The sequence below is a fragment of the Prionailurus bengalensis genome, chromosome A3 (genome assembly GCF_016509475.1).
Source record: "Prionailurus bengalensis isolate Pbe53 chromosome A3, Fcat_Pben_1.1_paternal_pri, whole genome shotgun sequence".
Classification (NCBI taxonomy): Eukaryota; Metazoa; Chordata; class Mammalia; order Carnivora; family Felidae; genus Prionailurus; species Prionailurus bengalensis.
In genome coordinates, this window is record NC_057354.1 from 29,439,131 (window position 1) to 29,465,864 (window position 26,734).

Here is a 26,734-nt window from a genome sequence, read left to right on the forward strand (position 1 = left end):
TGTCCCCCTAGATCTCAACATCCTAGGCTCTGAGCCTCAAACACTCATTTCCCTGAGAACTAATTATTTCTCCTGCAGCTCCGTGAAGTTGAGAAGAGCCACAAATCTGTCAAAGGCAGGACCACAGCCAGAGATTCAGAGGACACAGCTAAAGGCAACTCCAAAAATGCCACCCAGCTCCAACTCACCAAAGAAGGTAAATTCTAGGGGCGAGTGGAAGGCTCAGTCGCTTGAGCATCTGACTCTTGATTTTGGCTCAGGTCATGATCTCACGGTTCGTGGGTTCGAGCCCCGCGTCGGGCTCTGTGCTGACAGCTCGGAGCCTGGAGCCTGCTTCCGATTCTGTGTCTCCCTCTCTCTCTGCCCCTCCCCTGCTCATGCTCTGTCTCTCTCTGTCTCAAAAATAAATTAAAAAAAAAAATTTAGTGTCCAGGGATGAGATGCAGAAGAGTGACTGGCTGGCAGCTTATCGTAAAGCTGAAGAAAATATTTGAAATCTTCTCAGTTTCCCACATGGGACAGGAAATGGAGTAAATGCAATGTTATGTTGTAATTTCACCAGCAGAAGTGAGACCAAAAAATGGAACGGACGTATCTGGGCGCCAATAGACTTAAGTGTGGAAGGGGAAAAAAAATAGATGTACAAAAGGTTTTCTATGAGAAACCAAGAAACGCACACTGGTTTGGCAGTGGTAGTCTCATGGCCCCCACAGTCCCAATGTGCCTGTCCCTCTTACCCACTCCTTCCCCGCCCTGCTCTTCTGGCTGCTGCTTTCAAGCCTGCCCTTCTCCAAATTTGAGTTTTCAGGGGCCCCTGGGTGGCTCAGCCGGTTAAGCGTCCGACTTTAGCTCAGATCACGATCTCAGGGTTCGTGGGTTCCAACCTGCTGCCGGGGCAGAGCCTGCTTCGGATCCTTTGTCCCCCTCTCCGTCTCCCCCTCCCCAACCCCCAACCAGACGCGCGTGCCCTCCTCTGTCTCTCAAAAACAAACACTTAAAAAACTTTTTTGAATTTTTATTACAAATCCAAAGCCCTTTCAATTGTGTACTGAGTAACTCAGCACTGCAGTGTTTGATGTTTAAAAAGTTAGCGTGATCTAGAACACATCAGCGGGAGTAGGCTGGGGGGGGGGGGGGAAGCGCCTAGGAAGATGGCCAGCATTTCATCTGAAAAACTCATGGCCTCCATCGCTGCCCTCACTTAGCTTCTCTTCTTGAAGAATTTGCTAGAATGATACCAGTTACTGTAACAAACAGGCCCAAACAACTAATGACTCAAACACAACGAAAGTTTCCTTCTCACTCCACGTAAAGTCCAAATTGGGTGTTTCACCTGACGGCCACTTTCTTCGCAAGTGACACCCGCAGGGACGCTGGGTCCTTCCATCCCGTGACTCCACCCGCATCAGGTTGGTGCAGGGGGAAGAGGCCAGAGGACACCTGGAAGTGGGGCTGGCCAAAGCCTGGACTTCAGTCACAGGCCACATTCACCCACCGTGAGAACCTAGTCCATTTCTGTGTCCCAGGAACTGGGTCTGGTGAAGAACGTGCCAACAATTGCCCCGAGGTCAGAGTGAGGGGAAGAGAAGGACACGGGTAAGAGAAAGCACTGGAAATCGGATATGATGCCACACAGGTTGCAAAGGCCCTTCCAGCATCGTCTGTGACCCTGTCAGCCACCGGGGAGGCTGTTATTATCATCCCAACGTCATGCTCAAGAGAACCCAGGCTCAGGGGGTCCAGCTTAAGGCCAACATTCGAAATCTAGCTCTCCGGCCAGCAGACCATATTCCTCCAGCAGATCCGTTTATGCTAAGGCTAGGCCGAGTCCCAATAGTGGCCCCCAGACACCTAAGGGCCACCTGACCATTGTCACATCACCAGATGGGGCTGAAATCCACAGGCCGAGCAGGGCAGCTCCAGAAGGGCTCCGATTCGAGAGCTGGCAACTGAAGCAAATCCTCCCACGTCCTCATTCTTGTCTTGGTTCCTTTTCCAGGGACCACGCCTCACTCTGCCAGCCAAAGCCAGACCGCAGGCAAGAAGGCCCAGGATCCTGGGATCTCCAGTTCTGCCAGCAGGATCACGCTGCCTGTCTCCCAGCACCTCCCCGTATCTCGGCCTCCTGGTGTCAGACCAGATTCTGGCCAACCTCGGCCTCAGACCCATCCTTGGAGGTCAGCCTCTGGAAAGAGCGCTCCCAGACCTCCCCACTGATAGCGGGGATACACAAGCACCATTCTGGGGCTGATCCTTGGGCCCCGCCAGCTCACACACCCAAAACGATATTCTCTCTTCCTCTCTCTGTCTCTCATGCGCGCGCACACACACACACACACACACACACACACGATACCCATGCACGCGCGTTCTCTCTCCTCTCATTGAATGTGGGAATTTCAATTACTTAGTCTCAGGCACTTGTTGGCCACCACAACTGGAGGACAATGGCTTCATCCACTCTTTAGGGGAGCTGAGCCTCCCGACTCCCCCTAAACTGCCCTTCCTAGTATCTTGGTTCAGGCAGCCTGGACCTTGAACTCACCATGGTTCTCTCGGCTCCAGACTTCGGGAGGAGGGACCAGGGCCATGATCATCACCATAGACTTTGTCATGGCACCCATGTTGGGACCCTGGTTTCTGCTAGCCTTACTAACTGGGAGGAGGGGCCCACATTCCTAACTGTCAGCCCTATCCAAAGGAGATGAGGCGGTTTAAATAAAAGGTACAAGAAAGCACTGAAAACAAAGGTAAATGAGCCAAAGTGCAGCCATGGTGAGTGGGAAGATGGTTCTCCCCCAGAACCCAGCCTGAGGGGAGCTGAGGCCATTAAGCAGCAAAAAATGCATCGGAGCCTTCTAGCAGCAAGGCAACAAGCAAGTGTTTCTTCCAACCGAAGAGGATTTAGATTGCTCGGGGCAGAAAATCCTTCTCAAGCATCAAATTCTAAAAAGAATTTGATAGTCTGCTTATTGTCTAGGGAATGTTGAAGATGGTTTCTCTGAGGAGTTTTGCAAAGGATGCAATGCAATCGCCTTGTCTGGCGATTCAATGTTCAGCTAGCATCATTATGCGGTTCTCTGCAAAATGTCTCCTCGGGGGCATAAGCCAGGGAGCCCCAAGCCACGGAGAAGGCCTCGCCAGCAAGGACAGAGGCTCGGCAGGGAGCGAGTCACAGCCCAGGACACTGACAACGCAGGTATCCTGCAGGTGGTTTCCTCCCCTCCTCTGCCCCTTGTTCCCAGCCCCCCTGAGCCATGTGGCTTCAGAATCATCTCATGCCTGGTCTCTGAGTGCTCTAAGGGGAGTCCTCTCCCCGACCCACGGCCCAACCATGGCTCCAGGGGTTTTCAGGAGAAGCCCCCACACCTTGGAGGTCAGGCAAAGTCCTGGTGGGGAGATGGAGATTTTATAGAGATTTCGTAAGCTATAAATTAAAATAAGTCCCAGATTCTCTCCCACTTCCTTCCCCTTCCCAACCCAGCACCAACGTTTCACATGTGACCTGGAACGGAGTGGGAACGGGGACCACATGACGGGGAGAAACAGATCAGTTCTTTCTCCCCTATCTCCGGGCGAGGCTAACGAAGATGTTTGTGGAACTCAGGTCCGACCCTCAATCCCAAACTCTTGTGTGTCATGTGCCTTCTTCTGGGAGGACACAATCGGGTCCTGAGCTTACTACCTACCTGACCCCTCGACATGGGAATCCAGGTTGCCTAACCCAACCACCCAGGACTGGGAGGTCAGACACCTGACCTTCAGAGTCACCCGCCTAGATAATGCCAGCCCCTGGGGAGGGGAACGAGAGGGGCCTGAGTCATCAGCCTCCTAGTGATCCCTGTCCGGCTCCCAATGGCTACCCAGATGCCTAAGCACCCACTATAAACACAAACACACTATCCTTTTCTTTTTTTTTAAGATTTATTTTTGAGAGAGAGTGCAAACGGGGGAGGGGCAGAGAGAGAGGCAGTCAGAGGATCCAAAGCAGACTCTTTGCTCACAGCAGTGAGCCCGACTCAGGGCTTGAACTCACAAACCGGGAGATCATGCCCTGAGCCCAGGTGGGACGCTCAAACGACTGAGCCACCCAGGTGCCCCACAAATACTTTATCCTGTCCTGAAGATGCACAATTGTATGTGAGGGAGTGTATTTGTTGTCTGTTTCTGCATAACAGATTACCCCCCAAACTTAGCAACTTCAACACTTAGTATCTCACAGTTTCTGTGGGTCAACCATTTGGGAGTGGCCTTCCTGGGCAGTTCTGCCTCTGGGTATCGCTCAAGATCTCAGGCCGGGCTACAGGCGCCGGAAGATTTGGCTGGGACTGGAAGATTTGCTCTCAAGATGGTTCCTACACATGGCTGTTGACGGGAGGTTTCATTCCCTGCTGGCTATTAACAGGAGACTTCGATTGCTCCCCATGTGGATCTCGCCAGGGAGCTGCTGGGGTGTCCTCACAACACAGCAGCTGGTCCCCACCCCCATCCATGCCCCCAGAGCAAGTGATCCGAGAGAGAGAGAGAGAGAGAGAGAGAGAGAGAGCAAGGAGGAAGCCACGTGCCTTTTATAGCCTAGTCTCAGAAGGTACACCGTCAATCCTACCACTTTCCATCCGTTAGAACTCAGTCGCTAGGTCTAGCTCACGCTCAAGGGTAGGAGATTAGGCCCCATCTCTCGAAGGGAGTTATCGAAGAATTTTTGAACGTGTTTTAAAAGGAGCTTTCCTAACTCAAACAGTCGCAAGACTTCGGTCAAACTCTAAAGCTTTTTCTTTTTTTCTTTTTTTTTTTTTTCAACTTTTTTAATTTATTTTGGGACAGAGAGAGACAGAGCATGAATGGGGGAGGGGCAGAGAGAGAGGGAGACACAGAATCGGAAACAGGCTCCAGGCTCCGAGCCATCAGCCCAGAGCCCGACGCGGGGCTCGAACTCAAGGGACCGCGAGATCGTGACCTGGCTGAAGTCGGACGCTTAACCGACTGCGCCACCCAGGCGCCCCTCTAAAGCTTTTTCAAGAGTTGTCCATCAGAGAATTAGCTAAGGTGGTTCCCAGGACCCTCAAGCAACAGCAATCTTCCACCGAGCTAGGGAGAGAGGCAGGGGAAGAAGGCACGGGTAAGAGAGGAAGGGTGTTGTTGATACAGTGTGGCTTTACAGTGGGGGCGTGTTATTAGAAAACGGTCCTATCTGCGATTCAGCCTACCCAGGAGCCATCAGACATGAAGATCACTCTTTCTTCTTTTTACTCCCTTCCTCCATCCCTCCCTCTGTCTCCCTCTCTGTCTTTCCTTGTGCAGCTCACCTAAGAATGATTTGAAATAGAAAGTCTATTTAACAATTTATCCAGAGAACTACGGCTGGTGTCTTACTGATGATACCTTGTTTGTGCATTTCTTACTGGGGGCAAATGAAATGGACACCGGTTTTTATCTGTCAGGGGTTATTTCTGCAGTCAGATCCTTTCATTTCCGATAATCGCGCTCTATGACCATAAAGAACGTCATTGTACACAGACTCACATAAGTAGGAACACATCTTTGGGGAAGATCAAGGAAGACACCTGATCTCGCCATGGCTTGCATACTCACAGAAACCGGGGTATGGTGCACCAGCCAGTAAGGGGAGCTGGGCCATGTACCAAGAGCATCCACTCTGCTGGTGACCCTCAATTCAGTAAACTCCCTCTAGACATTCTCGGGAGAGGCCCACCCAAAGCTGAGACACCCAAGTTCCTATAAGGGATAATAAGAAAAAAAAAAAAAAACCTGCACTGCAGAAAGGGACGTTTGTCCTTTTTTGACCTTGGCAGAAAGTGGAGGAGGAAAAAGTCTCCCTTGAGAATTTATACCCACAAGGCAACCCTCACACAGAGGATCTCAGCTCCCACACCAACTGGGCATTCCCAAAACCTCAAATGGAAAAGTTTAATTTAAAGTGATCTCAGGTTCATTGCACCTCCGAGAAAGAGGGGGGCAGAAAGGCAAAGCAACAACAACAAACAACGTAACGGACAGAAAGCGTGTAAGATGAGAGAAATAGGATATATCAGCAATCAAAACAAACGCAAACAGACCAAGCCCTGCAGATAGAGGACAGAGATTATCAGATGAATATTTTATAATCCCATGTGCTGTTTCTAAGAGATACCTTTAAAACCTAAGGATAGAGTCAGTAGGGACTTTATCCCTTTTTGTTCCTAGGGAACAAAACTAAAATACAATCTTCAAAGGCAAAATCACCAGGGGTGTGAGGGCCATCCAATTTTGTAAGTTAGGCTTGTTTTTGAGTGCTGAGGATTGCTGTTAAAGACAGCTCTCTGCAGCAGTGTGCCAGGTAATTTATTCTGCGATGCAGTGTTGGTTTTAGAAAGTGTGAAGAAAGGCCCAAGATAATGGGTTGGGGCAGATGAGGTATACAGAGCATTACAGACATCTCTGTCACCGGACCATGTCTGCAAAATGAGCCATAGAAACCTGAGCTCCAAAGTCCGTTAGAAAGATCCTACAAGTTGACACGCGTAAGACACATGTAAGTCAAGCACGGTGCTACAGGCTCAGAAATAACAGATATGATCACAGGCGTGGACGAGATCAAACATCCTGGAGGGGCGCCTGGGTGGCTTAGTCGGTTAAGCGTCCGACTTTGGCTCAGGTCATGATCTCACGGTTCAAGGGTTCAAGCCCCGTGTCAGGCTCTGTGCTGACAGCTCACAGCCTGGGGCCTGCTTCGCATTCCGTGTCTCCCTCTCTCTGCCCCTCCCCCACTCATTCTCTGTCTCAAAAATAAACAGATATTAAAAGAAAATTTAAGATCAAAAATTTATGAACTCAATGATCTTCCTTGGATGCTTTTCATTCTTCTGTGCCTGTGGAAATATTGTTCATATGTGTAACTCATTACCAAAGACTGTTGCAGGGGTTGTTTCCACATTTGAGAAAAGGGCCAAGGAATTCTTGGAAGTCTTTCAAATTCAGTGTGAGCGGTTTCCATTCTAGAAATGAGTGTAGAGTGCCGCCATCTTGAGGTTGTTTCATGCAATTTCCTTTCCTGAAGTTCTCCCCACGCGCTGGAACTTAAAAAGCATCTTCCATTTCCATAGGTCTCCAGTAGTGTCGACAGGAATGAAAACTCTGGGCTAACTTACACCAAAATGACACAGTGAGCCACAGCCTGGGCTAAATAAAAGCGGAATAGATGCTATAGAGTATGATTCTTCCCAGTGAATGGACAGTTCTATCTACAGGGAGAAAGAAAAGGCTCCAGGTGCCACATGGCTTTAAAGCTTGAACCTGGGGTGCCGGGGTGGCTCGGTCAGTTAAGCGTCCAACTTTGGATCAGGTCATGATCTTGCGGTTTGTGGGTTTGAGCCCTGCGTTGGGACTCTGTGGTTGGAGCCTGGAGCCTGCTTTGGATTCTGGGTTTCCCTCTCTCTCACTGCCCCTCCCCTGCTGGTTCTTTCTCAAAAATAAACTTTAAAAAAAAAAAAAAAAGCTTGAACCTGGAACATGCCCGGGCAACCAGCACTCTTGTTCCATCCTATAGCTCATTTTGTTTTGTTTTGTTTCAAACATTTCTTTTTTTTAATGTTTATTTATTTTGAGAGAGGGAGACACGGAGGGCGAGCGGGGAAGGCGCAGAGAGAGAGAGAGACCCAGAATCCGAAGCAGGCTCCGGGCTCTGAGCTGTCAGCACAGAGCCCGATGCAGGGCTCTAACCCACGAGCCGTGAGAGCCGGAAGTCAGAAGCTTAATCTGCCGAGACCCCATCCCGATCTCTAAATGACCCACACATGCTTCTCGTAACTACCTAGAACCTCTTCTAGCTGTAAAGTCTTCCCCAGGAACTTCCCCAGGAAGTTGTCTTCCGGTCAGCCTCCCACACTATTGCACTAAAGCCCTTGGTGATGCTCCACTCCTGGGATTATAAAGTCTCCGAGGTCAGAGGTCACAGTTAGCATCACCGTCACTGTTGTATCTCTGCTGGATGCCGCCTCTTCCCTGAGGGCCTGGGTAAAACAACACAACCTTCCGTATTGTTGCACTACACATTTACTTGATTTTTTTTATCTCCTTCTAGAATGTAAACTCTGCCACGGCAGTGACTTGGTTTCTTTACTACTGTCTCCTCAGCACCTAGAAAGATACCTAGCATGCTATAGGGACAAAAAAACCTTTTTTCCCGTTTTTTTGTTGTTGTTTTTTTTTTGAGAGTGTCTGGGGGGGGGGGAGGGGGGGAATCCCAAGCAGGCTCCATGCTCAACAGGGGCCGATTCCACAACCCTGGGATCATGACCTGAGCCAAAATCAAGAGACAGATGCTCAACCAACTGAGCCACCCAGGTGCCCTAAAATCTTTTTTTTTTTTTTTGGATGAATAGAAGAATTCACTGATGCTGTCGCTTCTTGAATACCCAGATTCCTCATCCTGACCCCTGAACATCCTCATTCCTCCTCTGCGAAAAGACGTCGGATCGTACAGCGTCCGAGGTGCCTGCTAGCTTGAAACCTACCTATATCCTCAAAGACTAGCCCAAAAAAGACTGGCTGAATTCAGTTGTTTAGTGTGGCTTCTGAGATGAATGGAGGTAGCTTTGGGCTCGCTTCTCTGCTCCCTCCCCCCACCACTTGCCACCAGCCCATCTTCCTGTCTGTAAGGTGTCTGCACGCTGAAAGAAATCACCTGGGCCTAATACAGGGCGCCCGGGTGGCCCAGTTGGTGAAGCGTCTGACTCCTGATCTCAGCTTGGGTCTTGATCTCTGGGTCGTGAGTTCAAGCCCGATGTTGGGTTCTACACTGGAGAAGGAAGGAAGAAGCGAGGGAAGGAAGGGGAGTCCCCTGGGCCTCATGCATATAAGGATGCCAGAGGTCAGGACCACATCAGGATCTACAAGACTGAGCTGAAATGATACAATCAGGGTAGTAAATCTGAGGTTAGGAAGTTCACCAGCTTATGGCATCCCCCATTTTTGCAACAGCATCTTGCCTCCTTATCCAAAAAGTAAGCAACAGCCCTCACAGTGCATAACTGGATGCCACCGGGCAGCGATGGGTAGCCGAAGTTTTTCAAAGAAAAAGCAGACGGGGCGCCTGGGTGGCGCAGTCGGTTGAGCGTCCGACTTCAGCCAGGTCACGATCTCGCGGTCCGGGAGTTCGAGCCCCGCGTCAGGCTCTGGGCTGATGGCTCGGAGCCTGGAGCCTGTTTCCGATTCTGTGTCTCCCTCTCTCTCTGCCCCTCCCCCGTTCATGCTCTGTCTCTCTCTGTCCCAAAAATAAATTAAAACGTTGGAAAAAAAAATTAAAAAAAAAAAAAAAAGAAAGAAAAAGCGGAGGAAATAACACTTAGAAAGCAGCGACAGGAAGCAGGGAGGACATCAACCTTTATCACCAATCCAAATAACATGTGGGTCCTCACAGCATCCATAAAAGACACCAGAATACATTTGGAATTGAATTGCGATGAAAATGTTGCACACCAAAAACGCGTAGACTACAGTGAAAGCAGTACTTTGGAGGGAATGCAGAATCAAAAAGAAAGGTTTACATTAATGAGCCAAATGAACCCACGTTTGCTGACTGATTCATGGTTATGGCTGCTTGGCAAATCATCCCCAAATTGAGTGGCTTTGAGCCACAAGGTCATTTCTCACAATTCTGCGGGTAGATGGGGCTCCAACAGGTGGTTCTTCTGCTGGCCTTGTGTGGGGTTGCTTGTGTGGCGGCAGTCAGACGGTGGCTGGGGCGGGAACACACACAATGGCTTTATCTACCTTCTTGACGGGGACAGCTGGAAGGCTGGGCTCGGTTGAGCTGCTCAGAAAGCTGGGACCTGTCTGTGAAGTCTCAGGGCCTTTCCTTCTCTACGAGGTCTCGCAAGCAGAGTAGCTGAATTTCTCATTAGGAGACTCAAGGCTCCGAAGAACGCAAAAGGCTGAGGCTTTGCCCTGGCACACTATCACTGCTACCACATTCTATTGGCGAAAATGAATGAATCACAGGCCCAGTCTGGTTCCTCGTGGGAGGACTACACGAGGACCTAATGCCAGGAGGGATGGATCACTGGTGGTCATCTTCAGAGACAAGCTACCACAAGGAGCTCCTGAGACACCAAGCCCTTAATCTTTCCTTTACTTCATGCTACAATGAGCACCTACAAACAGAACGTGATTGGATCCTCTGCCTTAGGAAGATCATTCTGGCAGTGGCGAGGAAGATGGCTTAGAGAAGGGGAAGCCAGAAGTTTTGCCACTTTGGTGGCCAAGAACTGAACCTAGGTAGGGATGAACCCATCCCAAAGGGAAGGAAGATATGGTCTCTAATATCACATGCTGCAGAGATGCCCATCGAGGTCAGGATCATGACGTATCAATGAGACAACTCAGTTAAAGAGGTGGAGGTGAGCGGCCCTGGGTGGCTCAGTTGTTTGAGTGTCCAACTTCAGCTCAGGTCATGATCTCATGGTTCGTGAGTTCGAGCCTTGCACCAGGCTCACTGCTGTCCGTGATGTGCCCACTTCGGATCCTCTGTCCCCCTCTCTCTCTACCCCTCCCCTGCTCGCACTCTTTCTCTCTCAAAAATAAATAAATAAGAAGCAAGGGCGCCTAGGTGGTTCAGTCGGTTAAGTGTCTGACTTCGGCTCAGGTCACGATCCCGCAGTTGGTGAGCTGGAGCCCCGCATCAGGCTCTGTGCACAGAGCCCGGAGCCTGCTTCAGATTCTGTGTCTCCCTCTCTTTCTGCACCTTCCCAGTTCACACTGTCTCTCTCCGTCTCAAAACTAAATAAAAATTAAAATTAAAAAAATTGTTTAATTTAAAAAGCAAAGAGGTGGAAGTGAGGAAGCCACAAGAATAGTGTTAGTGGTTACACCACATCCCATCTAATTGTGTGTATTTCACCAGTTGAAGTGCTATTCTCTTCCGCCATTTCTGTAAGTTAGCCAAGGGCTCTACCACAGTTCCTTTATAACCAGACAGCTCAAATCTATGGTTAACTTTCAGCTCGGTGACTCGCAGGCCTCTTGAATTTAATCCACAGAAATGTATGTTTATGTATATATACCCACACTATAAATTTGCATGTGTGCATATGGATTTTACATACATACATACATATTTCTATGTATGCTTAGCTGAAGCAAACGTCTTACAGATCAATCCTCTGTGTGACCTATTATTATGTCCTATTCTCTTTCTTCCGATTTTTATTTATTTATTTATTTTGAGAAGAGAGAGAGTGTGCACAAGCAGGGGAGGGGCAGAGAAAAAGAGAGAGAGGGAGAATCCTAAGCAGGCCCTGCACTATCAGCACAGGGCCCAGTGTGGGGCTCCATTCTATGAACCATGAGATCTTGACCTGAGCTGAAATCAAGAGTTGGATGCTTAACCAACTGAGCCACCCAGTGCCCCACATCCTATTTTTCTAATGCTGGCCGAGAATGTCTAAATTAATTCTGCAATCCACTGATGCATTCTGACTTTACCTTGAAAACCCCTACTTTAGCAGGTAAGCACCTGTAACCCCGGGAATATTTAGGATTAAGTACAGAAATAATGAAAAAAATCAGTCATAGCATTAATATTTTCTGTTACATTTTGGAAACATCTACTTAATTTGGTATTTATAATTTAAGAGAATTTAACATACTGATGTAGGTAACAGATTAATTTTGCAATTCCTTAAAATGTGAAAGAGTGGGGCACCTGGGTGGCTCCTTTGGCTGAGCATCTCACTCTGGATTCTGGCTCAGGTTACCATCCACCGCCAACGGTCCAGGGTTGTGGGATCAAGCCCTGCCTCGGGCTCTCCACTGAGTGTGGAGCTTGCATAAGATTATCTCTCTCACCCTCTGCCCCTCTCCCCTATTCACGCTCTCTAAAAAAAAAAAAAATTTTTTTTAATGTGAAAGAGTAACTGATTCAGATTCATGACTGTACAAGAATATATGTGATAAGAATTTAATCACATTTTAAGCAATATTGAGATTATGAGATTTTAAGGTTCCTCGTATTTTTAAGAGTGAGCTCAGTACTTGGATTTTGTTTACCAAGGAAGTGAATTGCCTAAGAAGAAAATATGTTCAATTTATAAATGCGCTTTAGTTATGGGGATATATGGAATACAAATCCCCTTAAAATGATTTTTTTTTAATTTGCCAGCATATTTACTACTTTAGGATAACCAGGTTTGGGGTTTATAGCTCTAATATTCATTACTAAAGCAAAGGGAATTTCAAAAGTCACCAGATTGCCCAGAACCCCGTCCTAGAGGGCCTGGAAGCAGCTCCCATTCACCTGGAACTGGGCGTTCAACGGGGCGAGCAACACGTGGCCCTACCAAAGGAACTGGTTCTGCTTCAGCAGGGGAACCAGAAGCCGACCAAGGAACAGGTGAGACTGTCATTCGTTTCTACTGTATCGCCTGCCACCCTCATTTTTTAAAGTAATAAACAAAATACAACCGAAAAGCTCGAAGCAGGCCACGAAAAGCCGTTTCCTCCGGGTCTGCGCCATCGCGCCCCAGGCCCCGCTTCCATCCGCGGGAGCAGGGTGGTCCCCGAGTGGGAGGCGGGGACGAAGGGGTCCCGGGAGGCGTGGGGAGCAGGGAGGGGTCCAGGGCTCTAAATCACCCGCGTTGCGGAAGGCGGGCTCGGCAACAAGTTTCCGCGTGGGAATAGTCGCCGCGGCCCGCACGGGATCTCCCGCCCGGCCTCTGCCGAGCTCTGCCATCCACGATTCCTATGATGAAGACCTGGTGCTGGAATATTATCTGGGAAAGCGCCTTCCCAAACTGCTTTGCGGCCTGCTGGCCGGGCCGCATCCCGCGCGTCCCCGGCAACCGCGCTGACCCGCGCCGCAGCGGGGGCCGCACGGCAGCCCGCGCGCTCGCGCTCCCAACTCCCGCCCTCCGGGCGATACCACCGCGGCGCACCCCTCCGAAGGCCCGCAAAGGTATCGTCCCCGGTCTCTGATTGGCCGGCGGCGCGGAGGCGTGGCTTCCGGAGCCCGGTTCCGCGCGCCGGAGCCCACTCGCCGCATTGCGAGCCGGGCCAGGAGCGGGCGCCATGGTGAGGAGTGGTAGCGGGTGCGGGCGAGGCGAAGGCCGAGGTTTGGGCCTGAGTTCGGACGGGAGCCCGGGCCGGGGCGGGAGTCTGCCCTGGGAGCGGGGCCGGGTGAACTCGGGAACCACGCTGACGCCCGCGCCCCGGCTCCCGTTCCAGGTGCTGCTGCACGTGCTATTCGAGCACGCGGTCGGCTACGCGCTGCTGGCGCTGAAGGAGGTGGAGGAGATCAGCCTGCTGCTGCCGCAGGTGGGTGGAAGCGGTGGGCTTGCCGGCCGCGCCACGCTCCTGGGGCCGCCGGGCCCCGGCATGCACCGCGCGCTCCCACGTGGCCGGTCGCGCTTTGGGGGGGTGCGCTGGGCCTGAAAGCTCCCGACCTGGCGGTGGGTGGGTGTGTGGGGGGGGGTCCTTACCTGCGTTCGTAATTAGTGTCGCGTTAGAAGCACTTGCAAGTAAGCCCCCCCGGATTGCACCCCGTACGATGAAGCCGACCGGGATTCAGGGCCTATACTCGGCTCGTTTTCAAAGCGTTCGGTTGGTTCTTAAACATGCGTGCAGGGCTGAGAACCGCTGCTTTACTGCGCCCTAGAGGCAAGAGCCAGGGAAGAAAACCGCTCATCCTGTTTCTTCCCCAAGGTGGAAGAGTGCGTGCTCAACCTGGGCAAGTTCCACAATATCGTTCGTCTCGTGGCCTTTTGTCCCTTTGCCTCGTCCCAGGTTGCCTTGGAAAATGCCAACGCTGTGTCTGAAGGTGAGTCGGCCACCACCAAGTATTTTACGGAGATAAGTCAATGTGATTTCTTTGTGGGCCTTCTAGAGATAAATGCTCCATAGGTGAAATCCGGTAGGGAGGCATGGTTTGATGGTAAAGGTGGTTCTCTGGTAATTGTCGAAGCGCTTGGAAAAGGCGGTTTTGATACAGAAGAGCCAAGAAAAGAAGATTATTCCAGAAGGGAAATCAGGCACTAAATGCTTACTTACACAGCACCCTAGGGTGTGTTGGAGGCTTCAATTATATATTGCACACGCTTGCAATTTGACCTGAGTCCTGTTCCTTCCATGGTTGATGCGGGCTTTGCGGTGATGACGTGAATCTGTCAATCCCCTGAGTGCAATCACTGATGTCTCCATGTCTCTGAGCAAAGCCTGAAGCAAGGAAGGATCTAGGTGTGCCATCCCAGCATGCCCTGTGGGACCAACATAGGATAAGTCTATCACTTAATCAGCATTTAGGGTGACAGGATCCCTTTTATGAGTTAAGCATTCTTCAGTATGTTAGTGGAAGCTCTCTGTTCTCTGCCCTGAGGTGTTGTTCACGAGGACCTCCGCCTGCTCTTGGAGACACACCTGCCATCCAAAAAGAAGAAAGTACTCTTGGGGGTTGGAGACCCCAAGATCGGTGCTGCTATACAAGAAGAGTTAGGGTACAACTGCCAGACTGGAGGCGTGATAGCTGAGATCCTGCGAGGTGGGACTCCTATTAACATTCACTGCATTCGTGGCATCTCTGAGGGGGGATCTGGAAACTTAACAGGGTGCTTAGCTTAAGGTTGCTTCTGGGAAGCCCTTCTGCTTGGCTGGTGCCCGTGAGTGCAGAGGTTGGCTTAGAACCTTCCCTTGCTCACAGTCTCGCTCTCCTCCAGGGGTTCGTCTGCACTTCCACAACCTGGTGAAGGGTCTGACAGATCTGTCTGCTTGTAAAGCCCAGTTGGGGCTGGGACACAGCTATTCCCGTGCCAAAGTTAAGTTTAACGTGAACCGGGTAGACAATATGATTATCCAATCCATTAGTCTCCTGGACCAGCTGGATAAGGACATCAATACTTTCTCCATGCGTGTCAGGTAAAGAGCCTGAGCAACCCCTGAGAAGGGGGTCTTTGGCCTGTGGTTTAACTAATTTGAATGCTGAAGTCAGGACTGGCTCCTGCCGGCAGAACCGCGTGGGGTGGGGCTGAGCCTCCTGGTGCTTACCACAGGCTGTGTTCTTACACTGACTGTACAGAAAGAGGAGGCAGAGTAAATCCACCCATATACACCCCAGCCCAGGTGCTTTGCCTGGTCTGTATTGTGAATGGGGGGACATGGAGTTGACATTTTGAATCTGACTTGTTTCCTGTTCTTCAGGCAAAGAATAGAAATGGAGAGGGTTGAGGCTATAGCTTTGAGACCTGGCAGCTGGGCAGGGAGTGATTGTGCTGGCTTTTTGCAGGGAGTGGTACGGGTATCACTTTCCTGAGCTGGTGAAGATCATCAATGACAATGCCACATACTGCCGCCTCGCTCAGTTCATTGGAAACCGAAGGGAGCTGAATGAAGACAAGCTGGAGAAGCTGGAAGAGCTGACAATGGATGGAGCCAAGGCTAAGGCTATTCTGGATGCCTCGCGGTCCTCCATGGGTCAGTACAGCTTGGTGGCCAGAATAAGTTTGGCGCTGTGAATATCTGGTCTTGCATTCATTCTTGGTGTCCCTTAGGCATGGACATATCAGCCATCGACTTGATAAACATCGAGAGCTTCTCCAGTCGTGTGGTGTCTTTGTCAGAGTACCGCCAGAGTCTACATACTTACCTGCGATCCAAGATGAGCCAAGTAGCCCCCAGCCTATCAGCGCTAATTGGGGAAGCGGTGCGTCATGGGGAACACAACATGGGGTTAAGGACTATTACGACAGAGGTCCATACTGCTGTATTTTCTGACCCATTGTTAATCTTCCCCAGTTGCACTTGACGACGGGTGAAGTGGAATTATGCAGTTGGTAGAGTGGCGATTCCAGCTTCTCTAATTCCTTGAATCCTTTTCTAGGTAGGTGCACGTCTCATTGCTCATGCTGGCAGCCTCACCAACCTGGCCAAGTATCCAGCGTCCACAGTGCAGATCCTTGGGGCTGAAAAGGCCCTGTTCAGGTACCAGTGAGGGCACCTGCCCACACACCGGTGCCACTTGCGGTGCCCACTGCTTGTTTGGGGATCACAGTGATGGCTGACCAGGGCTCCCTGACCTATACAGACCTCTGCTATGGGGTGATGGCCAGTCCTGGTGTCTGAGTGATTCCCAGGGCCCAGCAAAGGGACCAGATTTCCAGGTCAGCGACATTGGATGCCTTCCCTCTGCCTCTGGGAGCTGTGGGTTGGCATGAGGTGGGGGTGTAGAGACCCAGTCCAGCCTAAGGCTCACTTTGGAGACTGGGGGAGCACGGGAGGGGAGGAGCTGCCTCGGCTGGTGGGGTTTAGATTTCTGATCTTAAACTCCCCACTAAATATTCTTCTCCCAGAGCCCTGAAGACAAGGGGTAACACCCCAAAATATGGACTCATTTTCCACTCCACCTTCATTGGCCGAGCAGCTGCCAAGAACAAAGGCCGCATCTCCCGATACCTGGCAAACAAATGCAGTATTGCCTCCCGAATTGATTGCTTCTCTGGTATGGGTGGGGGGGTTGGAGGAGAAGGGGCTGGGAGGAGGGGAGGCTGACTACCTAGCAGCTTCTACAATGATGGCAATATTTTTCGTCAACAGCAGTTCACCTAGTGAGTGTTGAAACCTTGGGTCTGAGTGAAGCTGAGGGTAGAGGGAAAACGGTGGGGACTAGCTGGCCCTTTAGGAGCTGACAGGCTTTGTTTACCCACACGCACACACACACACATCCAGAGGTGCCCACAAGTGTATTTGGGGAGAAACTTCGAGAGCAAGTTGAGGAGCGGCTGTCCTTCTATGAGACAGGAGAGATTCCACGAAAGAATCTGGATGTCATGAAGGAGGCGATGGTTCAGGTCAGTTTGGGCTTTGCTGGGTGGGGGAAGGACCAGAGCTGGCTGTTGGAGGTGATGAACTGGCTAAGCCTGACTTTGTAGAGTGGAGGCAAAAAAACTGATTTAATGAGCCTGATCCAATGAAGCCGGAAAGGAGGCCTAGAGAACCTGCAGTCTTCAGGGCCTTTTCAGCACTTTTCTTTGGCCAGGCAGAGGAAGCGGCTGCTGAGATGGCCAGGAAGCTGGAGAAGCAGGAGAAGAAACGCTTGAAGAAGGAGAAGAAACGGCTGGCCGCCCTTGCCCTCGCGTCTTCGGAAAACAGCAGTAGTACCCCGGAGGAGTGTGAGGTCAGTGGGCAGGCCAACCCTCAGCCCAGGGTGAAGGCCCCGGGTGTAGGGTTCTTGACAGCAGAACAGAGGATGTGCTACCTCACATCATGGTCTCGAGTCCAAGCTTTTGGACTAAAATCAGGACCTGAAACATCTCAAACTACCTCTTGATTCTATAGGAAGGAGATAGGTGCTGAGAGAACTGGCTCAGGAGCCCAGAGAGCTGGTTGTAACACACCCGGTCCCTGGGCAAGTGTTCTGTCCTCGGCTGCCTCCCAGGAGTCCTCAACCGGGGGTAGTGTGAATTCCTGCTCTGCGTGTTCTCAGCCGTGTTGTCCAGAGGTGGTAGCATTTCATAGTGGGGCTTGGGGCAGGGAGGTCTCCATGATGTGTGCTAGGTTAGGGTCCTCCCCAGGATTTTCATGCAGCGCCCAGTTTGTCAAGTAGTCTTTCAGGGTCCCCTTTGGAACATGGCATGATGGTTCTATTGTGTGTTTTTCTATAGCTATTTCATGGGCTTAGACAGCAACATATCCTCCTTAAGTGGGAGTCCCCTTGGGGATGGGTTTGCAGCATCTTGCCTATAGTTAGAAATCCTTTCTGAAACACTGGGCGATTTTCACACCATTTCCACCAGTTTCTCTGCCCTATTTAGTTGCTGGAATTTTCAGAGGTGCGCATATTCGTACGATGGAAGATTGTTTCACGCCCATTTTTCTCTTTAGGAGATAAGTGAGAGACCCAAGAAGAAGAAAAAGCAAAAGCCCCAGGAGACTCCTCAGGAGAATGGAATGGAAGACCCATCGGTTTCTGTCTTCAAACCCAAGAAAAAGAAATCTTTTCCCAAGGAGGAGCTGGTTAGTAGTGATCTTGAAGAGACCGCTGGCAGCGGAAGTCTTCCTAAGAGGAAGAAATCTTTCCCCAAAGAGGAACCAGTTAGTGATGCCGAAGAGGCAGCAAACAGGAGCATCCCTAAGAAAAAGAGGAAATTCTCTTCCAAGGAGGAGCCACTCAGCAGTGGACCAGAAGAGGCTGTTGGCAGCAAGAGCAGCAGCTCCAAGAAAAAGAAAAAGCTCCAGAAGTTCTCCCAGGAAGATTAGAGTGGACATTTTCCTGGTGGGGCATAACCCACATGGCATTTCCCAACCCATCCCTTATGTCCCAATAAAAACAAATTCACAGGAGTCCGTATATTTGTTTTATTGAACACCTTACATGGCTATGGGTGTGGATGGGACCTACTGGTGAGGCAGAGCACCAATGACCGCCTCAGTGAAGTCTTGGCAGGTGGCATAGCCACCCATGTCAGAAGTTCGAACCTGTAGGGGAGAATGGTCATCATCCCTGTGGCCTAGGCCCCATCCCTAGGCGGCCCCCTACCCCCACCTAGTAATACATGGGTCCCTAAGGAAGCCAGCCCCAGGACAACCTAGGCTCTGCCCAGATGATTATGGTCTAAAAGGTTTAAGAGCTCTTCTCTGGTCCACTGTACTGAAGGGAGGTGTAGGTAGTATGGTCCTTGTGAGGTTGGAGGGAATAAAGGGGTTTAGCCCCCGTGGGGGTGCAGGTGGCCGATGACAGACTTGATGAAGTCGGTTGTGGTACTGTAGCCGCCCATGTCTCGAGTCCGCACCTACAGCCACCACCGGCAAAAGCCGTGGGGAAGAAGAGAAGAGAGCCCATGAAGGGGGGATAGGGCAATGTGATGGGCATGGAATCCAAGAAGGAATGACAAGGCCAGAAAGAAGATGCAATGCAGCAGAATCGCAAGGAGGTGGCCAGGTTTGGAAGAGCATGGGCTCCCCCACTCCTGTCTGGGCCAGAGCCACTATCAGAGAGCTATGCTGCAGCCTGAGCAGGATGGGAGGGAGGCTGAGCGTGAAGTGAGATGGGAGATGCAAGTCCTGGAGGACTTCAGACCACGTGGGAGGACGGAAGGCAGGGGAATGCAGATGAGGAAGGGCTTGCAGGTGTGGAGAAGCAGACACCTGTGCCTCATCCTGCCTGCTATCTCCCTCTGCTCCTCTGGCCCCCACACCCTCCCCCAGACAGCAGCCACAAAAGAGCCGATGGATGGAGCAGGAAAGAGGGCATAGCAGACAGTAACCAAGAGGCAAAGGAGACCCAGAGGATGAAACAGCCAGGAGAAGGAAGGTGAGGAACAGCCCTGAGAGCTGCAGGGGAAGATCAGAGCGCAGAAGATGTTCTGGGGACCTGGAGGGAAAGGAGGCCCCGATTCAGGTTCCCCAAAGAGGAGTGCTGAGGCCCTGAAACCCACAGCCTTTCTGACTCACCTTGCCAACTTTGATCACCTTCTTCACGGCATCTGCAATCATGTTGGAGTGATACTCAAGACTGTCAATGTAGACAGGAAGAAACTGAGATTCTCCCCACATCATCCCCCTGATTTCCCCACCTGTGCTCCCCCTTAAAACACCCAGCCTCCTGCCCCAACCCACCAACACCTACTTGAGATGCCGCAACATGTTGGAAGCTGACAGCAGCATGGCTGTGGGGTTGGCTATGTTCCTGCCCACTGCCTGGGCAAATGGGTGCCGGGCGCCCTGTGGAGAGAGGGCAGGCCAGAGTCACTAGGAGCAGATGTTACGCAGAGGCTGAGGTCAGGGAAGGGCATTGAGGAAGAGAGCTCAGGTCAGACACCCAGGGTAGAAGCATACGGCAGTGGGGGGAAGAACACACCAGGGTCACTGAGGAGGGGGATGCATCGGAGGGCAGCTGTCAAGGGACCTGAAGTCAGAAGCCAGGCATGCAGAGAGGGCCGGGCGAAGAGAAGAGGTGACCTCACGTACCGTCTCAAAGACCGCATACTCTGCGCTATAGCTCTCACCAGGGACCACACCAGCTCCCCCAACCAAGCCGGCAGCCAGATTGTCAATAATGTTCCCGTAGAGATTGGGCATCACCAGCACATCAAACTGGTAAGGATTCTGCACCAGCTAGGAGGCAAAATGGCGGCATGGAGAAGTTCTGCTCCGTGCCCATCCCGGGCACTCTGAGGGCGGAGACATGGGGAGGACATTACCTGCATGCAGCAGTTGTCTATGATCATTGTCTCAAACTTGATTTTGGGGTACAGTTCAGCAACTTCCTCACAGCACTGCAGGAACAACCCATCCCCAAGTTTCCTGTCCGTGGGCCAAAGGGAACAGATTCAATCAAGAAAGTGCAAGGGGCTACCTTCTCAGGGGCTCCTATCCCATGCAAAGACATGTCCCTCACATGATGTTGGCCTTGTGAACAGCCGTGACCTTGCCCCGCCCCTTCTTGGTGGCATAGTCAAAGGCAAACTTGGCAATCCGCTGAGATTTGGTTCGGGTGACGATCTTCAAGCACTCAATCACACCCCTCGCACTCTGGATAAGAAAAGAAAAACAGCCAGGTGACCCTGAAAACAACGGAAGGAGCCATGCCGCTCTCTCCCTTCACCCCTACCTTCCCCAGTTTCCAGGGCCTCACCTCATGTTCCAGTGAGCTGTACTCCCCTTCTGTCTGCTCTCGAATGATCACGAGATCTAGATTGTTGTGTCGAGTCTTGTACCCAGGAAGCGACTTCACGTGGACTACATTGGCAAACAAGTCCAACTTACGCCTGAGGGTGGGGCAGAGCCATCAGCACTCTGCCTGGTGCCCCAGGACTCCTCTGACCCACGGCCCCCGCCACCTACCTCAGTCGCATATCATAGGAGGCCAGTTCTCCCTTATACTCCATCGGGGTATGGATCTTTCCTATGTAAACAAAGGGGGAGGGGGAGGGCACAGGCTAAGACCAAGGGAACCCAGATCAGTGTCCAACCCTCTCAGTGACATGATGCAACCCAGACTCTCCTCTCCCACTCCCAAATCACTGACTCTTAAATGCCTCTGGAGACAAAGAAGAAACTGATGCTTGCAGGTCTATTTGACATTTTTTCAACCAATACTTATTGAATACTGACCATGTATCAGGTACTAGGGATATCAACCAAAAAACACAATACACAATTCCTGTCCTCAAAACGTAAACAAGACATTGGGAAAGACGAATAATATGAAAGACACGATAAGTATCACAGGAGAGGTATTAATGTCATACACAGAAGCACAGAATAGAAATCCTCTCTCGTAATGTCAAGAAATTTATGAAAACAGCTGGCACTTCAGCCAAATCCTAGGTTAAGTGGGTACAGTAGGTTGAATAGTGAGCCCACAAGAAATGTCCATGCCCTAACCCCTCAGAACCTGTAAATGTGACCTTATTTGGGAAAACGGTGTTTATAGACATAATTAAGGATCTAGAGATGAAATCATCTTGAATTAGGGTGGGCCCAAAATCCAGTGTCAAGTCTTTATACAGGAAACAAAAGAGAAACAGATACACAGACAAAGAGGGAGAAAAGCTGTTCGAAAAATGAGGCAGAAATTGCAGCAATGCATCTACAAGCTAAGAAACACCAAGGAACACCAAGAGCCACCAGCAGCTGGAAGAGGCAAGGAATGATTCTCCCCTAAGCCTTCAGAGGAAGCCTGGCCAACACCTTAATTTTGGGAATCTAGCCTCCAGAACTGTAAGAGAACATATTTGTTACTTTAAGACACTAACTTTCAGGTAATTTCTACAGTAGCCCTAGGAAACTATAGTAGGGTAAGTGAGGACTATTCTAACAGCATCAAAGGAAGAACATTCCAGGCAGAAGTAACAACGTAAATCAAGATAGTATTTGAAAACTAACAGTCCAGTGTGCCCCAAGCACAGAACAAGTGTTATGGAAATGAAGGCAGAAAAGCTGAAAGTCAGCTTACGAAGAACTTACTCTCCCACACTAAGGCAGGGTCTGGCAAAGCCATGTCGGTCTTTCCAAAAGAACAGATGCAGAAGACAGATTGTAGGGGCAGAACTGGAAGCCAAAAAAAAACTCTAATGGGGAGATTAAAGCAGGGAAGGAGGGGGGGAAGACAGAAGAAAAGAGGCAGCTAGAAGTGGCATTCAAGAAGCACAATTAACAAGATTTGATGACCCATGATATAGCCCCCTGACAGACTTCAAACCCTTGAAACCCTCCTGCACAGGCAGCTCACGTGATCTCTCAACTCCTGGGTCCCAAACAGTAAGAAACAAATGGCCACCACAAAATAGTGATGGGAGCCCGGGGGACTTAAGGTGTTAGTATGCGCCAAAAGAAGCTTAAAGAACGTTTGCTCGTGTGATTTTAAAAGGCATATGGGTGGAATAGCAAGGGGGCACACGTACCAATGATGGCCACCTTGTTCTCCTTCATGGAACTCAACACCTGCTCCAGCTTCTCCTCAGATGCCATATTCTGCACCTCGCTCAGGTGATGCTCCTGGAACTCCACTGGGACAGAGGCAGCCTTCAGGGACAGGTCCCCAAAATCTCTGGGTCACGATGGGGTAAGTCCTTTCCAACCCGCCCCATAGTGTGTGCTGGCTGATTCCCCGACGTCACTCACCTTGAACACCTCCTTGACAGCGTGCATCAGTTCAGGCCCCACGCCGTCGCCTGGCAGCATGGTCACGGGAAAGGCGCCCTCCACCCTCATGTCCTCAGCCTGCCAGCGGGACCATCAGAGCCACAGCTGGGGTGGGAGCACTGGTCCCGGGGAGCGGGGGACGAGGGGACAGGCGCGTGCACAGACCGGAGCCGGACTTTCCCTTACCTGGCTTCGAGAGGCGGCGTGCGCCACGGCAGAGGTACACAGGTTCCTCCATGTCCCGGAATTCGGGGCGGCGACCAGCGCCTGCGACAGAGACGCACACGCCCGTGAGGTCGGGTACGGGGGTCCCACACCCCGAATACTTCAGTGAGCCTGGTACACACCCGCCGCACCCCCACCCGCCCCCGGCACGACCTGACCCCAGGCCTCACCCGGGTCAGCCAGCGGACACCGCTGAGAGCCGCCATGTCCTCCGCAAGAAGTCGCGGGGGAAGTGACGTCAGAAGCCCGCGCGGGTGCGACCCCGATTTCCGGTCTGTTGTAGGGCAGTGGGCGAGTCTCCCTTGCCCGGACCAACGCTAGCTGGCCTCTGTTTTCCTTCTGCCCTTGACTCTTCTGTTTATCCTTTGCCGTGGAGCGTGAAGGGACACACACACTTTGCTGCTTTGTTTTTTTTTTTTTATGTTGAATTTTTATGTTTAATTTATGTTGAAACTAACACTAAAGGAGAATATGAGATTTCATGCTTAGGGAACGAGTGCCGGAGTTTAACGGGGTGAGACTACTGAGGAATCTGTCCTTTCTTCATGTTTTTGTCTCTATGCCATGGTAATTCTTTTAAGCAATACGCACTGAATATTCCGTATGTCAGGCACTAAAAACATTAATGAACACAACACAGTCCTTGGGGGAAGGTTGTGTGTCTGGTTTCTCCGGTAGTCTCCTAGCCTGCCCAGTTACTCTGTGTTAATCACATTTCCTCGTTGTTTCTTCCTATGTGGTCTTGTTCTTTGCTCTGACAGTTGTTTCCCTAAAAGTGTGTCCGAGGCCTCGACTACCCTGGGCAGAACCATTAGTTGGAGACAGAAATTATCTCAAGCATGTAAGTGGGACCAAAGGGGAATTTTGAACTACTTTTCTTCTTAAGATTTTATTTTAAAGTAATCTCTACACCCAATGGAAGGCTCAAACTCACAACCCTCAAGATCATGAATCAAAGGCTCTACCGACTGAGCCAGGCAGGTGCTCCCAGACTGCTTTTTTTGTAATTTTTTAATGTTTATTTGTTTTTGAGAGAGAGAGAGCGTGAGCAGGGGAGGGATAGCGAGAAGGAGACACAGAATCCAAAGTAGGCTCCAGGCTGTCAGCACAGAGCCCGACAGGGGGCTCAAACCCACAAACCATGAGATTGTCTGAGCTGAAGTCCCTATGCTTAACCAACTGAGCCACCCAGGTGCCCCCATATTGATTTTTTAAATTCCATTCACATGCTGCTTTCAGATGACCTGCCTAAAAACAAAACGACACAGGAGGATTTTGCCTAAACCGATATTCTAGCAGTGTGGTTTTGGATCACCTGTCCCAAGTGGACCAGTGGCACTTGTTTTTTGTTTTTAATTTTTTTTTTAACATTTGAGAGACAGAGACAGAGCACGAGTTGGGGAGGGGCGGGGGGGGGGGGTGGACACAGAATCTGACGCAGGCTCCAGGCTCTGAGCTGTTAGCACAGAGCCTGACGCTGGGCTCAAACTCACAGACCGCAAGATCATGACCTGAGCTGAAGTTGGCTGCCCAACCAACTGAGCCACCCAGGCGCCCCAGCAGCACTTGTTAAAGATGCAGACTTAGGAGTTCTACCCCAGACTTGCAGAATTTGAATCTCAAGGCTGGGGCACCAGAAAATACATTTTTAACAGGCACCCCCAGATGATACACACTGAAAGTTGAATACTAGCTCTCTGTAATTTATATACTTCATCCATCAAAAAAAGGTGCAGGGCATTCTGGCAGCCGAAGGGAGGGAATGTAGTCTTCTAAATTTTTTTAAATGTTTACTTATTTTTGAGAGAGAGAGAGAGAGCGCGAGCGGGGAAGAGAGAAAGGGAGAAACAGAATTCAAATGAAGCAAGCTCCAGACTCTGAGCTGTCAGCACAGACCCGGACGCGGGGCTCAGACCCACAAACCACAAGATCATGACCTAAGCTGAAGTCGGACACTTGACCAACTGAGCCACCCAGGTGCCCAGGGGAATGTAGTCATTCTATTCTTAGGGACCAAGTACAGGCTTTGTGCTTCCTTCTCTGCATTCCTTTAGACAGCGCAATCTCTACAGTCGTGGGATGAAAAGATTTATAGATTTTTAAAGATTAAGTAGGAGCCTTGAGCAAATGACAAGTGCTGTGTAAATATAAGGCTGTTATAAACTTATAGTTAATATAATTAATGTACACTATTAATGTAATGTACTCCTCCATCCCCATTCATATATTTCCATGAAACAAATCAAACCAGAGAGCATCATCACATTGTTCCCATAGACTCCCTAGTCCCACCTTCCACACTGCTATTGCCATCCACCACCACTTTTCTTCTCCAAATATTACTCTTTCTGATGCAGTGAGAGATTTACTTTTCTTAGAAATCTATATCCTCTTACTTGAGGAAATTTAAGGTGGAAAAGAAGAGGGATGTGCCATCTTGATCCAATCTCTGGTAATAACCTAATTTTTATTCCCCCAAAATGTTAATTTTCTTTAATTTTCTTTTTTCTTTTTTTTTTTTTGTTTTTTTAGAGGGGGGCAGAGAGAGAGGGAGAGAGAGAATCCCAAGCGTTGAGCAGGGAGCTGGATGTCGGGCTCGATCTCACGACACTGAGATCGTGACCTGAGCTGAAATCAAGAGTCGGATGCTCAACCAACTGAGCCCCCACCCCCTGCCCCAAAATACTAATTTATCTTGAAGATAACTATGTTATTTTCATCCCTAAATTCTGCCCAGCCTGACATTCAAGCAATATCTGCTAACTGATGTGACACCCTGTAGCTACCCACAGGGTGACTCCAATTGACTCAAGCCAAGAAGATGAGACCATCATTGTCTGGAGGCCATTGCATCTTCCCTAGGAGCTTGATGAGTTCTCCTGGCCTTCAAGTCCCCAAGGAAGTCATCTCTCACTGATACTGCCTGACAACAGGGAAGTTTAGTCAGGACCCTTGAAAAGTTCCTCAACCAGTCTCTTGGGCAGGGGAGAGAGGTTAAACCATCTGTTTAACTGTTAAGTTAAACAAAGCATGTAGTGTGAGGCTGAGTGAATTGAATGTCAGTTTCCTAGGCCTAGAAATCCTCTAGTACGGAGGTCCTAAGCTGGGGTCCACAGAGCCTATAGGCGTCCACGAATACAAATCAGTATCATGAACTTCGATGGGGAAAATCCAAAAATCACATCTTTGTTCTTACTAACCTCCAACTGAAATTTAGCATTTCCTTTCACTGTGAAGGTAGAATGAAATTTTAGTTCTACCTCTAGTACCCTTGACTTTGTTACTAATAAAGATTATATTTCACTCCGCATTTCACTTAGGCCCTGCATGGCCGAACCCCCCAGGCATCTCTCTGGCTCTTGGAGGCTCCTCTTGTCCATAGACAACCCACCAGAGAAGGGGGTAACTGTGAGCACTTAACAACTACCATCTGAAGCAGTTGGGGAAATGGATACACCCGCTGACAGAAGATCTGAACCGGGCAGCTCCTACCCTGTGGAGGTGAGATGAACATCGCATGCTGGGACACAGTGAGGAGAGCAGGCATGTTTGAGGAGGTGATGTAGAGTGAGGAGTAGTGAGTAAAACTGACACAAGTCTTAGGGCTGAGAGAAATAGGAATTTATGGGCAATACCAAGGACCCTGTTGGGATGGCAATGTAAATTTATCATGGTATGGTACAATTGTGTGCGATTTCACGGAGAAAACTAATTCTTGCGTTCATCCAAAAATATTTTTTTGGCCAGAGAGAGGTACAAGGGGGTTGAGGGTGTTGGCAACATGGAGTCCAGGGGGAAGAAAAGACAGAAGCTAATGGATAAGCAGGTGAGGAGAGGATCAAAGATCCCAAGATATTCTAAGAGTAGTGCTCGTGGGAGTCAC

General features: G+C 50.3%; 3 protein-coding genes and 5 non-coding genes across 11 annotated transcripts in view; 7 read left to right on the forward strand and 1 right to left on the reverse strand.

Moving 5' to 3' along the window:
- Nucleotides 1-3,913, forward strand: part of TMC2 (transmembrane channel like 2) — a 69,166-nt gene extending 65,253 nt beyond the window's left edge. Inside the window, exons 19-20 of the mRNA XM_043553311.1 lie at nt 79-196; nt 2,000-3,913. Of these exons, the coding sequence (XP_043409246.1) occupies nt 79-196; nt 2,000-2,217 (336 nt within the window). The 3' untranslated portion in view covers nt 2,218-3,913. The remainder of the gene's footprint in view (nt 1-78; nt 197-1,999) is intronic.
- Nucleotides 3,914-12,965: 9,052 nt separating this feature from the next.
- NOP56 (NOP56 ribonucleoprotein) lies at nt 12,966-18,321 on the forward strand. Of its 2 annotated transcripts, none has more exons than XM_043602732.1 (12): nt 12,966-13,065; nt 13,219-13,308; nt 13,696-13,810; nt 14,366-14,527; nt 14,703-14,901; nt 15,269-15,456; nt 15,534-15,685; nt 15,863-15,963; nt 16,332-16,480; nt 16,708-16,829; nt 17,018-17,155; nt 17,863-18,321. In XM_043602732.1, the coding sequence occupies exons 1-12, from the start codon at nt 13,063-13,065 to the stop codon at nt 18,235-18,237; spliced, it is 1,794 nt and encodes a 597-aa protein (XP_043458667.1). In that variant the 5' UTR covers nt 12,966-13,062; the 3' UTR covers nt 18,238-18,321. The 2 variants fall into 2 exon arrangements, with proteins under 2 accessions (XP_043458667.1, XP_043458668.1); XM_043602733.1 differs by having other exon boundaries at nt 17,321-17,882.
- LOC122467439 lies at nt 14,135-14,202 on the forward strand. The gene has a single exon (XR_006292967.1). It is a non-coding gene; the product is annotated as a small nucleolar RNA SNORD110 (small nucleolar RNA).
- Nucleotides 15,014-15,144, forward strand: LOC122467428. Its single transcript, XR_006292955.1, has one exon. It is a non-coding gene; the product is annotated as a small nucleolar RNA SNORA51 (small nucleolar RNA).
- LOC122467436 lies at nt 16,026-16,110 on the forward strand. The gene has a single exon (XR_006292965.1). It is a non-coding gene; the product is annotated as a small nucleolar RNA SNORD86 (small nucleolar RNA).
- LOC122467414 lies at nt 16,545-16,615 on the forward strand. Its single transcript, XR_006292943.1, has one exon. It is a non-coding gene; the product is annotated as a small nucleolar RNA SNORD56 (small nucleolar RNA).
- LOC122467413 lies at nt 16,876-16,947 on the forward strand. The gene has a single exon (XR_006292942.1). It is a non-coding gene; the product is annotated as a small nucleolar RNA SNORD57 (small nucleolar RNA).
- Nucleotide 18,322: 1 nt separating the features above from the next.
- Nucleotides 18,323-23,140, reverse strand: IDH3B (isocitrate dehydrogenase (NAD(+)) 3 non-catalytic subunit beta). Of its 3 annotated transcripts, XR_006300825.1 has the most exons (13): nt 23,022-23,140; nt 22,813-22,893; nt 22,606-22,704; nt 22,386-22,506; nt 20,824-20,884; nt 20,615-20,747; nt 20,378-20,511; nt 20,181-20,283; nt 19,948-20,094; nt 19,607-19,701; nt 19,432-19,492; nt 18,567-18,770; nt 18,323-18,456 (listed from the first exon to the last, which is right to left on the reverse strand). XR_006300825.1 is itself a non-coding variant. In XM_043602735.1 (12 exons), exons 1-12 carry the CDS (start codon nt 23,055-23,057, stop codon nt 18,376-18,378), a joined length of 1,152 nt encoding a protein of 383 aa, XP_043458670.1. In that variant the 5' UTR covers nt 23,058-23,140; the 3' UTR covers nt 18,323-18,375. The 3 variants fall into 3 exon arrangements, 2 of the variants coding, with proteins under 2 accessions (XP_043458670.1, XP_043458669.1); XM_043602735.1 differs by lacking the exon at nt 18,567-18,770; XM_043602734.1 differs by having other exon boundaries at nt 18,323-18,770.
- Nucleotides 23,141-26,734: the final 3,594 nt, after the last annotated feature.

What these genes read in the sequence shown, in the direction of transcription:
- NOP56 (XM_043602732.1), top strand. An exon ending in TGCCAACGCTGTGTCTGAAG is followed by an intron (nt 13,811 to 14,365) that starts GTGAGTCGGCCA and finishes CTCTGCCCTGAG; the next exon opens with GTGTTGTTCACGAGGACCTC. An exon ending in GTACCCCGGAGGAGTGTGAG is followed by an intron (nt 17,156 to 17,862) that starts GTCAGTGGGCAG and finishes TTTTCTCTTTAG; the next exon opens with GAGATAAGTGAGAGACCCAA.
- IDH3B (XM_043602734.1), bottom strand. Translation starts at nt 23,057, where the DNA reads ATGGCGGCTCTCAGCGGTGTCCGCTGGCTGACCCGG. An exon ending in GTGTCCGCTGGCTGACCCGG is followed by an intron (nt 22,894 to 23,021) that starts GTGAGGCCTGGG and finishes TCTCTGTCGCAG; the next exon opens with GCGCTGGTCGCCGCCCCGAA. An exon ending in GTTCACAAGGCCAACATCAT is followed by an intron (nt 20,284 to 20,377) that starts GTGAGGGACATG and finishes GCCCACGGACAG; the next exon opens with GAAACTTGGGGATGGGTTGT.